This window comes from Tuber melanosporum, assembly GCF_000151645.1.
Source record: "Tuber melanosporum whole genome shotgun sequence assembly, scaffold_40, strain Mel28".
NCBI classification, from domain to species: domain Eukaryota; kingdom Fungi; phylum Ascomycota; class Pezizomycetes; order Pezizales; family Tuberaceae; genus Tuber; species Tuber melanosporum.
In genome coordinates, this window is record NW_003299085.1 from 278,232 (window position 1) to 293,649 (window position 15,418).

At 45.9% G+C, this 15,418-nt stretch overlaps 3 protein-coding genes; 1 reads left to right on the top strand and 2 right to left on the bottom strand.

The window, feature by feature from the left end:
* Positions 1-2,089: 2,089 nt before the first annotated feature.
* Positions 2,090-3,911, top strand: GSTUM_00007946001 (uncharacterized protein). XM_002839751.2 has 1 exon: positions 2,090-3,911. Exon 1 carries the CDS (start codon positions 2,418-2,420, stop codon positions 3,666-3,668), a length of 1,251 nt encoding a protein of 416 aa, XP_002839797.1. The 5' UTR covers positions 2,090-2,417; the 3' UTR covers positions 3,669-3,911.
* Positions 3,912-4,062: 151 nt separating this feature from the next.
* On the bottom strand, positions 4,063-4,787 carry GSTUM_00007947001 (uncharacterized protein). XM_002839752.2 has 3 exons: positions 4,667-4,787; positions 4,446-4,604; positions 4,063-4,395 (listed from the first exon to the last, which is right to left on the bottom strand). The coding sequence occupies exons 1-3, from the start codon at positions 4,686-4,688 to the stop codon at positions 4,196-4,198; spliced, it is 381 nt and encodes a 126-aa protein (XP_002839798.1). The 5' UTR covers positions 4,689-4,787; the 3' UTR covers positions 4,063-4,195.
* A 498-nt stretch (positions 4,788-5,285) lies between these two features.
* Positions 5,286-6,697, bottom strand: GSTUM_00007948001 (uncharacterized protein; the record flags this gene model as incomplete). XM_002839753.2 has 1 exon in its annotated part: positions 5,286-6,697. The coding sequence occupies one exon, from the start codon at positions 6,695-6,697 to the stop codon at positions 5,567-5,569; it is 1,131 nt and encodes a 376-aa protein (XP_002839799.1). The 3' UTR covers positions 5,286-5,566.
* Positions 6,698-15,418: the final 8,721 nt, after the last annotated feature.

Sequence of the window (15,418 nt, forward strand, 5' to 3'; positions counted from 1 at the left end):
TTTTCTCCAGCACCAGCTGCTTAGTCATGTATCATGGTTTCTCACTCATGGCCCCCATGGCACCTCCGTTTGTGCCTGGTTCAGGACGGCAGGGAGATTGTGGGGGAAGCACTCCACGGTCCCTTCCACACAGGTGTGATACCAAGCCCCGTACCATGCAGACCCTGATGTGATCCCACACAGCTAAACTCCCATCTAGCTCCCAATTCCCTTTTCCTTGGTCCCGGGGGCATCTGGATGCATCGCCGCAAAGCCTCTTGTATTGCGCTCCCTTCGAGTTGTAGCGGTCCTGTAAGTTATTTAGTTATGCCATTTGCAAGTTAAATCAATCAACTTTCTCATACGCTAGCCTTATGAGGCTTTTGATGAATGATTGAGGCGGGATACAACTTAAGGGAGCAAGAGACATTTAAAGTATGCGATGTGTTAACTTCAAACCTTATGCGGTATGGTAGAGTGCAGACCCCTCAGCCATCCGTTTAAAGACATCCGGGAGAAGAAGCTTGAGAGCCCCAATAACGCAGGGGAAGCTGTTTGTGGTTCTTCATCTAGATAGCCGTGTTTTGTGGGATGCAATCGCTCGCTCTACAAGATATTTGTCGAACTATCAACTTGATAGAAGAGCTCACTAGCTTTGAGACTGATCCTTGTTGGTGCTGTTAGGGTAACTACCATGAGAGCTCAAATAAACGAACCATACGTCAGGTATGATATTTCAAAATTTTCTCCTCTGGAAAGGGGGCGAAAAGCACACCAAGAGACCTATTCTCCGAGAAAATCAAAAGGGAAAAGCACTAGATCCTACTCGGAGGGGCAATAGCTCCAACGTCCTAGCAAATGCCGATTATTCGGGTTCTTGCGATGTCAATCGTCTACCAACATCCAATTGCCAGCGGGTGAGATCCTATGCATCAAATATGATAGTTTATAATAATATTATGATAATATTATTATCGTACTGTCATAATATCTGAGAAGGGTTTGGTTTCAGGGCACTTGGATATTGCCATAGTATTGGCATTTTTGTGGGTAGCAGGTTAATGCTCTGGGCGCAGTTCCAAAGGATCTAGATTTTCTATTCTATCAGCCCTTAGTTGAAGCTTCTTCCCTCCCTTCTCTCTATAAGTAGACCTCTGACCGCTGCCCCCCTTCTCTCCCCCACATCTTGCTCTTATCACATCCACCACGCCCCACTTCTCTCCATCGATCCACAAGGCAACATACACCCAGCACCCAAAAAAAAACGACCCCCTGTTCAAACAACCTTTTCAACAAAGCCTTTTTAGAGACATTCAAAATGAAGTCCTTCGTCTTTGCTTTCGTTACTTCCCTCCTTTATCTCGTCGTCCCTATCATCGCTGGACCCGTCGGAAATCCCGACAACTGGATGGAGGAGCCAAGCGACCTCACGGACCTCTCACAATTCCCGGACCATCTCTTCAAAGTTACTGGGCGCCCTGTTCCTGCCGATGTCATTAAGGCCTACGGTCTTGAATTCACCCCTGACAACACCACTGGAGCGGCAATCTTCGAAAATAACCCAAAGGCTGAGTGGACCACCAAGTGCGAGACAACTGAGGGTAGCCCCCTTAGCTGGCACGTGTACGTCGCTAACAATTGGCTTCGCCAAAGGGGGCAAACGCAGTGCCTCCAATGGAGGAACGGGGGATCACCGTGCACGGAGTTGATTAGCTTCTTGTCCGCAAGGATCGGTATCTGTGCGGAATACCATTACTGGTTGTGGTGTGATTCTGCTGCAGGATTTACCCAGAGTATTCTTGACCAATGTCGGAACTCGTTGGGAGGAAATGACCGTGCTGGCGGGTATACTATCATTCGGGGCTGGCCCGGAAGATCGGATTTCAGAGGGATGGTTGTTTATTAATGGAATATGTCCGGGTAACATGGGTTTCGGTGGCGGTTTGGGGTGGTTTTGTACTCGTAGAAGTTGGTCTTGTCTAACGTTTTTGCGTTCTTATTGAAACTATCCAAACACACCTAGCTACCCCCTTCATATAAAGTGATCACGGGAACTCGTCGTAAGGTGATATGTAGTACCATTGCGTGTCTCCAGTCCTTTTACCCATGACCAATCCGCGGAGAAGTTTTCGTTCTTTAGATCCCTCGACTCCTCCCCCTCACACAGCTAAAGAAAGTTCCCTACCGAGCCCAACCATTAATAAAATTCTTTACAATCCCACGTTTACGGGCCGACCGGACCTACTCCCTCAGTGATGCGCTTTCCACGCAGCTACTTGCGGGTTGACCTCACCAAACTTTTCTGTGAGGATTCAGATGGCTCAGGGCACTCTGAAGATGGAGGAGAGATTGTGTGCTCCAGAGAGCGGAAGCCGGGGGAGGAAAACGGTCCAAATGAGTATCACCCCAAAAAGGAGAATGTTGATTCGAGGGCAAAGATGTCTCCTCAAGTCAAACCCCTGCCAACCCAAGAGCTCAAATCAATACCCAACGACAGACTCGTCCGAGGTGCCTCAAATGCTGAAAATAAGTCTCAAGTGAAACCCTCCTGCGGAGAAAAGAGCAAGGAGAAAACCTACCGGATTCAAACGATTGGAGAGGTTTACGCTCTACAGAAACGTGAGGGTAAAGAACCGCCTACATTCAAGGGAATCAAGGAAAGTCGGTCCAGAAATGGTGTAGCCGGGCGTTTGACTTCGCGAAGAATTAACGAACCCCTCCTCATGGCTACAGGATACGCTTCCTACAAATGCGGGAATTCTGTCAGGGGGGAAGGGTGGCATGGGGATTGGAGTAACGACTTTCTATTTGGATATCATGACCCGCGCGAGAACGAAGCTTATACTATTCAGCTTCCTGATGACGATCACGACGGCCAGACCCAGACGGAATACGCACTTATGAATTCACCGAAAGCTTCAGCAAGACCCTCTACTCAACTAAATCCACCGGATATGAGAGATGGGCAATCGTTGCCAATGAGTAAGGGTTCATTTCACCAGTGGAACCAGAAAACCAGGGAACATCTTCACATCCACGATAACCACCAGGGCCTCCTTGAAAGCGAGCTGGAAGCTCCGCAAGCACCTTCCATTGACGCTGCCACTCTTCACAGTGAGATGTATCCATCCCTTTACGGAGGATATGGCTTTCCTTACGAAGGTCCGTTTTATAATCCCATCGTGGCCCCTCCTCTATTTCTTTATCCAGGGGAGCCGCCCCCTTATCCAATTGGGCCCCAGTATCTTAATCCTGAAGCAGTCCCTTGGATCCCAGGAAGCACTCCGTTTACGTCGAACATGCCTATTTCTGTTATTAAGAAAGCACGCTCACCCGACTTTTACCTCTTACAAGGCCTAGAATATGTTTCTCTAAGAGAGAGCGAAGAAAAGAAACGAGAAAAGCCCGAAAACAAGCCGCCTAAGAGAGTCGGAGCCGATATTGTCAATGGATGCGGAGAAATGTCCGCGGCCGAATATGCCGGGCTTCTAGTACAAAACATGGCGGAGGAAACGAACCCGCTCTTGACAAAGTATTTGAATCCCGGAAAACGCAGCTTTCACCAAAAACGACGTTACGTCAGCATGCCAGATGCCCGGGGCTCGAAGCTGAAGCTGTTCGAGGAGATAGGAAGACGTCGTCAGTCGTGGAGCCACCCGAGCTGTTTGGAAGCCGATCCCCTAGACTGACTGGGTCGGGAATTGATACCGTGCTTGTTATATCGGGGATGGTGGCGGGGTTTTAGTCAGGGCTCACCATGAACAGTGGATTCATAATGCTCTACATTCTCGCATTGTTTTTGGTGGATAAGGTATTCCCATCTCTACGATACCGGACTTTTGCTGTCTTTTTTAAAGCCACATAAGGGAGTTCCTGTTTGCGGCGAGACGGAGGAATGAATAAAAGATAACTTTGAGAGTATGAATAAAAAATTGTATCTTTTTAACGAAAAAAGTTGTCTATAGAGAATGTAACTTATATGGAGAGCCTACGGGGGTTCTCCCGAATAGCGATGGAGCAGATATGCGGCGATGGTCAACACAAAGAAGATAGACAAGGTGAACTTATTTGGAAGCAAACAAGCAGCGGTATCAGATAAAAAGGTTATATTAGTATTCAAACAACGGGCACCTTTCAGTATCTTACCTCGTCATCATAATAACCATCAGCCGAATACCTCATCTCTACCAAGCCCAGTAAATCACCCACACACAATCTACTTTTTGCTAATCCTCCCCGCCTTCTTCCCTCCCCCCTTCCTCAAACTGGGGAAAACAACGGCATGCTTAGAAGTCTGCCGCCTCTTAATCCTCCCTGCGGAACCCTTCCCCTTCATCTTCTTCAGGGACCCCGCACTCTTCTCCTTATCTTCTTCCCCGTCAAGCTCCATTCGCTCCCCCTCCTTCTCCCGCGCGGCTACCCCCTATCAGCACACGGCAGACACACATCGAATGGGGGAAACACACCATCACCATTCACCTGCTCCTCCCTCTCAACCTGCATCCTAGCTTCCTCCCGAGCTTTCGCGGCGGCTAGTAACCGCTCCGAAAGTCGCTGCGCGCGTGCTGCGTCTGCCGGCGCAAAAACGGTCGCACGGAGGCGGGCGTTGTTGCTTTTTGTACGGCCTGTTCTTTGGCATCAGTTTTTTATTCTTGTTCCCTGGCTGCTGGGGGGGAGGGGGACGGACTTGAGCGAGCGGATTTCGCCATTGGGTTTTTGTTTGTGGGATAGTGGTGGATTGGATTGGGTTTTTATGGAGGTGAGGTGAAGTGTTGTTTGGATAAGCTTTTTCCCTTTTTTCCTCTTCCTTTTTGGCGGAGGGGCGACCCGTGGTGGGGTGCCAAGTAGAGGTGGATTGGTTGTCTTCAAAGATGATGGTAAGGGTCTGGCTTGGCGGTGGGACTGGGGATGGTTGTGGAGGGGCGGACCGAGTGCTGTAACTATTGTTATATCGGGTATTGCAAGAGTTCAATGCGATGAGCTGGTACGAGTAGAGCGGGAGTAGGGACGCACCCAGTTGTAATATGCTGCCCTGATGAATGTTGGACTAATGCACCATACTCAGGTGGAGAATAAGTTACAAGGAAAGGTAATATGATACGGTATCTTCGAGTACGTACAGAACCTTTCATAATTGGTAGTATATTTTCCATCTTTAGACCTTTGCAGATGGACCGATGCCCAAAACTAGAGTTGTTCGAGAACGAAAGGAGGAACATCCTGTTACAGCGATAACCCAGGAGTCATCTCCCCAAGACACTCTGTTGCAGAAATACACAGCGAAATATCAGTGGAGCGTAGGGAAGTTCTAGAGAAATAATATGTTACGCTGTTTTGGGTTCTAAATTGAACTATTAGTGCCACGGGGTGCACCGTACTGTACATGGTATTTTAATACTAAACACAGTTCAACCCACTGCGTCCGACCACCAAACACCAGCTTTATCATTAACATATGATAAAACTTGCCGGTATTTTATCCAGTTAGATGTCCGCAGGAAGCAAAGGAGAAAAAGTTATCTCGGAGAGACAGAAATATAGAAGCCTGATACGCCTATAGTACATACAATGTTGCACACCCTACTCATTACTCATCCTCCATAACCATCTCCTTGATTTCCTCTTTCACTAATCCTCCATTTTCTCCACCTTCCGCCGCCACCCCCGGCGCAGCTGTGGCATCGTCCACTCCAGGCACTTTAGTGAAGAGTAGACCAACCTCATCCACGATGTCATAAGTAATGTCCTCAGCAATCTGCTCGTTATAACGCTCGCATAAAGGTCTCATCCCAGAAATATCTTCCACGTCTGGTGGAGCCAGCCAGTCCGGACCAAAGTTTGTCTCAACAATCGCACCTCTAAATACACTAACAGCGGGGTAATAACCTAACGTCCCGTCGTCGAGTTCTCGTCCGCCTGCGGTAGCTAAAGGTCTCGAGGCGGGGGGTAAGAAGGCAAAGAGGTCCTCCCAGGGTGTTCCGACGTACTTGCCGTTCTTGTAGACTTTGATGAGTGAATTCGGAAGTGTTTTTGGTGGCGTACAGGCTTTAGCGCCTGGGCTTGGGTTCATCAATTCCTCCATGTCCTTCGTTGGCTGGTAATCAAATTGCTCGAACCATAGCTGGTTCTTGAATCTGATGGGGATACGATCACGTATCAGATCTCGGGCTCTGACCACTGGGTCCTCCGTGAGACCTCTCTGCACATCTAGGCTTGGCAAGCAAATTCGCAATCCGACGACATCTCCCTCCTCAAAATTCTCCTCCAGGAAATCCTTCGGACGGGACATGTGGACCTTCTGCCCTGATAAATCCCTGATCCCATACGAGTAGCCATCAAATCCAACCGGCGCATCCAACGGCGCCTCACGCCGGGCCCACCCGACACGAACATGGCCACCCGACGGGATCCCGCGGACTATTTTACACTCGTAGTACCAGTCCCCTTCCCTAACACCGACATTCGCGCGTGCCATTCTCCACCCCTTAGCGGTTGTGATAGCGCTACCGTTGCGATTTACGTGGACCGCTGCGTTCATGTCTTCAAAGTTTATCCGTGGAGCGTAGGGGGCATACTCTGTATTTCGGTAGGAGACAGTGGGGAGCATGCGACTTGCTTCGCAGGGCGTGTAACGGAAACCTCGTCGGTTCATAGGACTATCAACGTTAGCACGGAGATTAGATAAAAACGGGTAGCGAACGGGCAATTCACTGATCATTCACCGAAAAGAATTCATTCTCCAACTCCGGTATCGGGCACGGGGCTACCGGTGGTGCGCGGTGTCCGTAATAATCCTGCTCTTGCGGGGGAGGTAGACGGAAGCGCATCAAAGCTGGCCAGTCATCGCCAGGAGTGTGCTTACCCGAGCCGGTACCGATAGGCGAGGGTACATTCGAAGACTCCTTCTTCTTCCAAGAGTCCTTCTTCTCGCGAGGCTCACGAGGGGCTGCCTTCTCTTTGTGCTTCATTAGACGTGGTTGTTCTGTGAGGTCTATGTCAACTGAACGCTTTTGGGGAATTGTTGGTGAGGGAGAGGGAGCTGCATCAGGCATTGATATGTCAGACATCGTGGGCGGTGACGAATGCTGGGGTGGTTTCAGGCTAAGGGCTTTGAAAGAATGAGGGTGAGGAAGACAGACTGGGAGTGGGTTAGGTCGCGAGTTCACGGGATTCAACCAAACCAGATGATGTCGTTGTTTCCGCCAAGACAGCCTTTCTCGAATTGCACAGCTCATGGTGAGTTGGCGGATCACTCACTAACCGTGCCAAGGTATCATACTCGAGTACTGTACAGTACCCGCCACTTTGAAAGACGCTATGAGTTCCTGACTGTATAATACTATATACAGTATCTTACAGTAAAAATTCAAACCGTGTGTTATGTATTCCCGAAGTTCCGCCTTTATAAAAGGGGTGAGAAACACTGCAAAAAAAAAAAAAAAAGAGCTGTTCATCCCCTCTGGGGGACATAAAAATAACCAAAAAAAAAAGACATCCGACCTTAATAGAGGAGGCAACTCCAACGACATAGCATACGGTTCGATTATGATACATACCTGAGTTTTTACGGCATATTAAGCCAGCCCACTAATAAATACACTCGAGTGATATTCAATGAATAAACAAAACAAACCACTGCCGAAAGGCTATTCTAGATTAATATTTCCAAAAAAAAAAAAGAATTGGTTTGATATCTATCACCTCCTCATTTCTATTAACCCCCCCAACAAAAGAAATATTCATCAGTCGCTGTATCGTGGTTAGTCGTAAGTACCCGTACCCCCCCCCCCAAAAAAAAAAGACCCAATGAGCATAAGAGCAAAACAGGACAAAACTCCCCAAATTGAGTTCCTCTGACCCCCATCTCATTCACACCATACACGATCCACCAACATATCATACCTACAACACATACCCACCCATATAAAACTCAATATCTTCCTCATCAACAACTTCATACTCCCCATCCACCTCACTCCCCACCTCAAACCCCTCATCACCATCCACCAGACCAACCCCTTCACCCTCTCCACCAACCTCACTCCCAACAACAGCAACCTGACTCCCAAAAAACTCATGCCGACAAAGCGGACACCGCACAACATCCGTGCAATAAGCCTCGTACACTGCGAAGCACGGGCCGCAAAGCCCGTGCTGTGCACCCTGAATACTGCACGGGAATCCACGTGTAACCGGATTTTCGTAGCAGATTGGGCAAGTGGTTGTGTCTGCCGCTGTGGGATTCTGGCGCGCGTTGGGGTATGCTGGGGGGTTAGCGTAAGGAAGGGCGGAGGCGGAGGCGGAGGTGGAGGAAAGGTTGGAGTACTCTGCTAGGTTCTGCGCTATCCAATTCTCTAGCTCTTGGGATTGTGGGCGGGGGCTGTCGTGGAAGGGATATACCTCCGGTGTGAACGTGGGTGAAGGAGAAGGAGGGTGTCGTAGCGGACTAAGAGCTGATATAGAGGGAACTTCCCTAGTTGGCGAAGGAGGAAAGACAAACGGTGCAAGGGTATCAGTATCAACCCAGGTGGGTGGGAGTGTGGATGGAGCGCTGAGGTTGGTTATCTGATTAAATGGGTGTGGGGGATTCTCTTGCATAGAGCCCGCATCTCCACCTCCCCCTTCCATCCCCTCGGCGGAACTACCCCAACCTCCAACCCCAGCCGACGAAGTCTCACCATCCAAGAACGGTGGTGGTGGGGTCGCAATGCCCCAGCCTGGTAACCCACCACTGCTCAGCGAGGACCCACTCGAAGTAGACGAAGAAACATCACTCCAAGCCGGCGTCGCAATAGAAGTCTGCGTAATACCAGGGTATTCAAAGCGGCAAATTAACTCACTCGCCAACTCGTTCAAATACTCCTCCTCCCCACCCTCCTCCAAATCGACATACCCAATACCGGCCCCCCCAGGCATCGCCACATAAGCATACTCGTCATCCGATCCACTACGTGCTTCAGTCCCAATCTCCGCCCAAAAGCTCCTGATCGCGTCGGTCTCTTCGGGGGCTATATCCCCCAACGTCCGCTGAGTGCCCGTTCCAGCAGTAAACCCCGGCTGAAAGCTCCCAGTCGCAACCCTTCCAGGAGCGCTGGAATAACGGGTAAATCGCTGCTCGAGAACGGACAAGGCGCTATCCCGATGTTCAGATTGAACACGGGAGTCGCGCCATGAATATTGACCTATGCTTGCTTGTGCTGACGCGGGTCCTTGGCTGGGTCCACTGGAAGAGCGGATTGGCTGGGATGGGGATGAAAGGGCGGAAGTGTTGGGTGTTGTATCGTAGGAGTCAAAGGCGGAGGGGGGGTCGAAGTGGAATGTGAGAGCGGCTAGATGCGGGTGGGGTTGTGGGGGTCTGGTGATGGGGGAGGTAGAGATACCGAATAGATCCCTGACTTCCTGGCTGAAGGTTTGGGATACCGCCTCGCCAACTTGTGTTCGTCTTACCACCTCTCTAGGAGTACCAGCTCTTGAGAATTGAGTTGCGGTCGTTGCAGTGGAGGCGTTCACAGCGTCCAGCCACCGGGACACCATCCCTCCGGTCGAATTTCCGGGGGAATTGGAATCACGGAGCCTTTCCCCTCTGGCTCCTCTCTCTTCTCCGGAATAATAATCAGACATGATTAGCCTTCCCGTGACGTTTTTGACGATTTTCGGAGGCGCGCGCGCGATATATACGAATCGTTAATAATAAGTTTTCCACCTAGTAATCGTGAGTGGTGAGGGTGATGTGGTATAATAGTCTTGTCGAGCCACCTTTCCTGATGCTTATATATAATTCCTCCCCCATCCATGATCCATCTTGAAAAGCACCCATAGGATTTTCAAGTCTCATTGTTAATCCAAGACCAGACTATGATACCTGATAGGGTACCGAGAATGATAGGGCTAGCGAAACCAGCATCTCCCCCGGAGGGGAGATGGCACTAAACCTGAATATTATAAAAAAAGGTGGCTCGCGCAAGTAGGTTGCGGTTCCTGCTACCCTATCATTCTCGGCACCCTATCAAGTAGCCTATATGTCGAGTGTTTTGACAACATTGTTTCAAGATGCATCATGTAATATCACTCGCGGCTATGCCCTAACAACCTTTCTTGGCGGGGGGAGACAAGACTTGTGGAGTGGATTTAGAGGCTAAACTAAGGTTTCAAAATGGGGGGAGTAGATGCGGTGGAGTCCCAAGCTTGGGGAAGGTTTTTGAGAGGTGCTTGTACCGTCAATCCAAGAGTTCTTCGTGTAACCGAGTTTCTCTTTGGCCTGGCTTAGTGCCACCCGGAGGGAGGGGGATAGTGCGCAATTGAGGTCTGTGTTGGGGGCCCGTCCCACAAACAAAGAGAAATTTCATTTCATAAAGATCCTTTCCAGCTATTCTTTTGGGAGAAGGGATTCTGGTGTCGGATGGGAGTATTCAAGAAATTCTCCAGGAATTGATTGATTACTGCTTACTTGTGACGGCGCAACAGTATGATAAGTTCATTGCCACCCAGGTCTAGGACTGTCAACAAAAAAAAAAAAAAACTTAGGCCCTGTTTGGCATGTCAGAAAAACTGAGTATTTCTCACTTATTCTCAGTTTTTTCTTCTGTATTAAACTAAAATTTTCAAGGGGTGTTCGATAGATACTAAAATACCATGGTATTTTAAAACTTTGTTTTTTTTATTCTCAGTATTGTTTTTAGTCTGTAATTCATCAAAGACAATTAAGATAGGAATAACTCTTTCTTGTTTAGTATCAAATTATTTACTTGTTTAAAAATTAAGTTATACTAGTTCATAAGTTGAATTATAATATTATAGTATTTTGTTTCCAATAATATATATAATTTATCCTTGCACATATTCAATTAATGGTAAAGTAATAGATGTTTATAACAAAAAAAGTTCTCTTGATAAGTTTTCCCTAAATATTCAGATTTTCAATAATCTGGCCTACAATTCTACTATTTAAAAACATCTTTAAACATATATTAACAGGAGAGAGATGAACAATCTCAATTCAAGATTGATGATCCTCATATTTTACAAATAGCAAGTTCCATTATAGTTGTGGTAGAGGGAAATATTTTTATACTTCAATTTTTAAGTAAAATCTATTCTATTTATATCTTACTATTAATTATGCTCCAAATAATCATCAACTATTGAAATAAAAAGAAAAGAATTGTGCTTGCCAAACACTAATATTTCTTTAAAAACTTGGTTTTTTTATTTTTATTTTTATTCTGTATTATGCAAAACAGGACCTTATATAAGCATCCTGTTACCAACCCCTCTTTTTAGGAGTACTGAGATCCGATACCTAGGAACCACCCTAAGTAGGGTAACCCTGCTTAGAATCGGAATTTCTAGTCTCCAACACCCCCCTCAAGCCTCCTTACAAGGCCCGTACATTATTATACATATCTGTCTTAGCAGGGTCCTGTGACTATAATGCGACAGAATTTAAGGTGTCAGAATAACACTATATATGTCATTACTGTCTATCCGACTAGATCCTGTTGGCTGGATATATGTGAGGAGACTTTTGGCTATGTCTGGGAAGTAGAATAGAGTAGATCTTTCACCTGCCCAGAGAGTTACTAGGCTTCAAAGATGGGACATATTGGGTATAAGCTATAAGTAAGGGGACATTTTCGTACAAAGATATGATATTGAATATTAGAGGATCTGTAACAATCTCTCCACGGATATTTAGTTCTTGGCAACAGGGAATGATACTTCTCTTCTTCCTCTCCTTTTTTTTCGGCTTACAATAGCACTAGGCCTCTGCCTACGTTACCGATAGTACAAGACCTTTGTCTTCTATCGGAAATGCCTGTCGTAAGTTTTCTCTAACTCTTCTGTGTGAAGTGCTTTCCTTAGTGTAATGATATCGTTACAATAAAGATAAAGATCGTAAAAGTATTTTAGATTCGTTAAAGTAATGAGTTGTAATGTTCCCTCTTTGGGTAGTGAATTCTCAGCGACGGGGAACAACACTTCTCTTTTTCTGTTTCTTTCCTTAGTTTTATGATAGCACTAGGCCTCTGCCTACGTTACCGATAGTACAAGACCTCTGTCTTCTATTGGGAACGCCTATTATAAGTTTTCTCTAACTCTTCTTTATAAAGAGCCCTCCTGGGTATAATGATAATATTGCAATAAAGATAGAGATCATAAAGTGGTTTTATATTCGTTAAAGTTATAAGTAGGAAAAGTACTTAGAACCAAGCATGAAGAACCTTTACTTCTTGGCCGTACTGGCCTCCTTATATAGTGTTCTTCCTGCCTGTATTCAGGTAACCCAAAGTGGTCACATGTGCGAAACCAAATCATAACAAACTAGTCATGTGACCAAAGTGGTCACATGTTCGAAACCCATGACCTCATAGCAAGGTCATGTGTGAAAGCTCATAAACCAATCATAACATAATAAACAAGTCATATGACTCGACTGAGTCATATGCGTGAAACCCATGACCTCATAATGAGGTCATGTGTGAAACATAAATCATATGTGCAAGGCATACCTGCAAGGCACACTCGTAAGGCATACTTTCCATGCGCACGTCCCATGACTCATATTTGAGCCATGTGCGAAAGTATCACAAATACCACACATAACAAATCATATGACTCGAATGAGTCATATGTATAAAACAATAACATACCTGTAACTCATAACCATGTGTCATGTGAAAACCTTTTTTATGTCAAGCCACATTCATGATATTAGCTCCTCTCCTCCTAAGCCTGAGTCCCATCAGGCTATTTCTTCCAGTTTCAATAGTTCCCATTCTGCTGAGTGCATGGTCCTTCTCAGCTTGTGGAACTTTTCATCTGCTGTCCTCCATCTGACACTTACTGATTTTAGGGTCAGATTCGCCATTTCGATCGTGTGCCGCTGATTATCCTTCAGCTGTCTTAGTTCTGCGATCGTTTTTTTGTTTGCCGAAATTGTGGCCTTGGCCTTGCCAAGTTGTTCTCGGAGTCTCTGGATTTGCTGGTGTAGGCTCCTGACGTCTGGTTCCGTGTCTGCCAAGGAGTTTTGGGCTCCTCCCTCCCTTGACTGCATCCTTGTGGCCCATGCCTTCCTGGCATCTTCTGCTTCCAACTCTTTCCTTCTTCCATCCTTCTGTCGGTAGAATCCCACAGAGATTTTCTGTACCCTGTACATCCTGCACCCATTTCTGAAGCATTGTTGCCAATGCTTTAGGACGTGGTCCGGGCATGGACCACGTTTTTGACATTCCCTTGGGAACCATCCTGAGCCTTCTTTGTCACCAAAATGTATTTGGCATCCATCATCATAGCATACTGTCCATGACATGGTATTATGCTGTGCTTGTTTTTCCCTTTCCTTCAGTTCTTTGTTGGTCGGCCCCATAAATGAGTATTCGGGGCTAGTCGGTGTAGTTTGTTGGGGGCTATCGCCCCAGCCCTTGTATGGTTGCAATGGCGCGGGAGCCTTTCCCTCACCTTTGTCGTGGTTGAGCGTGATCGTTACCTGGGTCGGGCTTGCTTGGGTATCGCTGGTGGAAGGTTGAGATGGCATCTTGTGAGTGTTCAAAGTTCTGTGCGAAGTACTAAGTTTTATTGTGTTCGGGCGAATATCCTGTCTACTTGGCTCGATATTGGAGGTGACCGTGAAAGAAGTGGGAATCAACTATTTCGTCAAGTTCATATTCTGGTTCTCCGTTGAGTTCAATCGGAGAAGGAGGAATAATTGTTTATGAGAGGAACTTATTATCGTTGTATAATTTGAGGATTGAGATGTCAAATGTGTTGCATATTCACATTGAGGGTGGAAGGTTGAGTTTATAAGCTCGGCTGCCCACGTTTTCCAGTATCCTGAATGGTCTGATTTTCTTGCAGTCCAATTTCTTTAATGGTTAGGTCGTATGGAGATTGCGTGGTATTAGCTATACCATATCCCCTGATTGTAACGTGTTCGCAAGGTGCTAATCACGTTTACGGTAAAAGGTACGATAGTTGGCAGGTGGCCTGCTCTTCCAGAGAGGAGGCGAGAGCTGATAACTAAAGGAGGCTTCGAGGGCGTACTGAGGAACAAAGAAGTAACCGTTCAACCAAGTATATTGAAATACTGTCTGTCGAAGTCTGCCTTTTCTATCGTAGAAACAGGCGGTCTTTAAATACACAAATCTGTTCATGTCTAGCATGAACGAAACTAATCAAGGGTATCAATTGATACTCTTTGGTAAAACTCTTTAAGTATCAAAGCGATACTTAAAACAAAACATAAAACAAAACCAAGTATCAAACGATACTTAAAACAAACCAAGTATCAAAGCGATACTTAAAACAAAACATAAAACAAAACCAAGTATCAAACGATACTTAAAACAAACCAAGTATCAAAGCGATACTTAAAACAAAACATAAAACAAAACCAAGTATCAAACGATACTTAAAACAAAACATAAAACAAAACCAATAACCAAGTACCCGTACCGGTTACACTGATTGTATGTTCGGATCCAGTCTTCAGTGCTTATCATATTATTCTTTTTGCCATTGTTGTGCTTGACTCATTTTGTATTGTAATGTTTCAAGTAGTTTTCACATATCTGTTTTGTCCGGTATTATACCATTAATTATATAATATGTGGTATGACTTTGTGGATGTTCTGCGTAATTCGCGAAGAAGGATGTCGTGCTGATCGTTTCTTGCTTTCTATTGTTGTATGCAAATTCAGCCATTGATAGCAGTTTGTACCAATCATCTTTTTAGTAATTGATGTAGGCCCGTAAATATTGTTCGAGTATCATGTTTACCAATTCCGTTTATCCATCTGTTTGCAGGTGAAATACTGTACTTAGTCTATTTTATATTCCCATTTCTCCGCTTACTTTCTTTCATAGTCCTGATGTGAATAGTATTCCTCAGTCAGTAATGATATTCTTTAAGAGGCCGTGAAGTCGGAAGACTTCTCGGAAGAATGTTTGTATAAAATCCCTCGTGTCGATATCTTTTCGGACTGGAATGAAATGACTCATTTTGGTCAGACGATCCACCACGACTAGGATGCTATCACAATTTTCTGATGCCAGTAGGTCCATGATGAAATTCATAGAAATTGTTTCCCATGGTTGTTCAGGAACTTCGTTTGATTTCAGTAATCCATATTGTACATGTTTAGCCGTTTTTATCCTTTGACATATATCACAATTTTTGACATATCTTTTGACATCTTCACACAGTCCTGGCCAATAGAATGACCTCATGATGAATTCTGTGGATTTAGCCGTTCCTCCGCGTCCTGCCATTCGGATATCATGGTGTTGTCGTATGATGTCTGTTCTTATCTTTTCTTCTTCCGGAATTCATTGTTTTCTGTCATACCACATGTTTCCACCCTCCTATTAGCATAAACCAAGAGCAATTCCCTTTATCTCCTTTTTTCCTTCCTTCAATGCTTCTCCTATCACAGAGCTTTAT

Coding starts and splice junctions, on each gene's coding strand:
- GSTUM_00007946001 (XM_002839751.2), top strand. CDS start 2,418: ATGTCTCCTCAAGTCAAACCCCTGCCAACCCAAGAGCTCAAATCAATA.
- GSTUM_00007947001 (XM_002839752.2), bottom strand. CDS start 4,688: ATGGCGAAATCCGCTCGCTCAA. Junction 4,605..4,666: donor GGCGAAATCCGCTCGCTCAA/GTCCGTCCCCCT, acceptor GCCAAAGAACAG/GCCGTACAAAAAGCAACAAC. Junction 4,396..4,445: donor GGAGCAGGTGAATGGTGATG/GTGTGTTTCCCC, acceptor GATAGGGGGTAG/CCGCGCGGGAGAAGGAGGGG.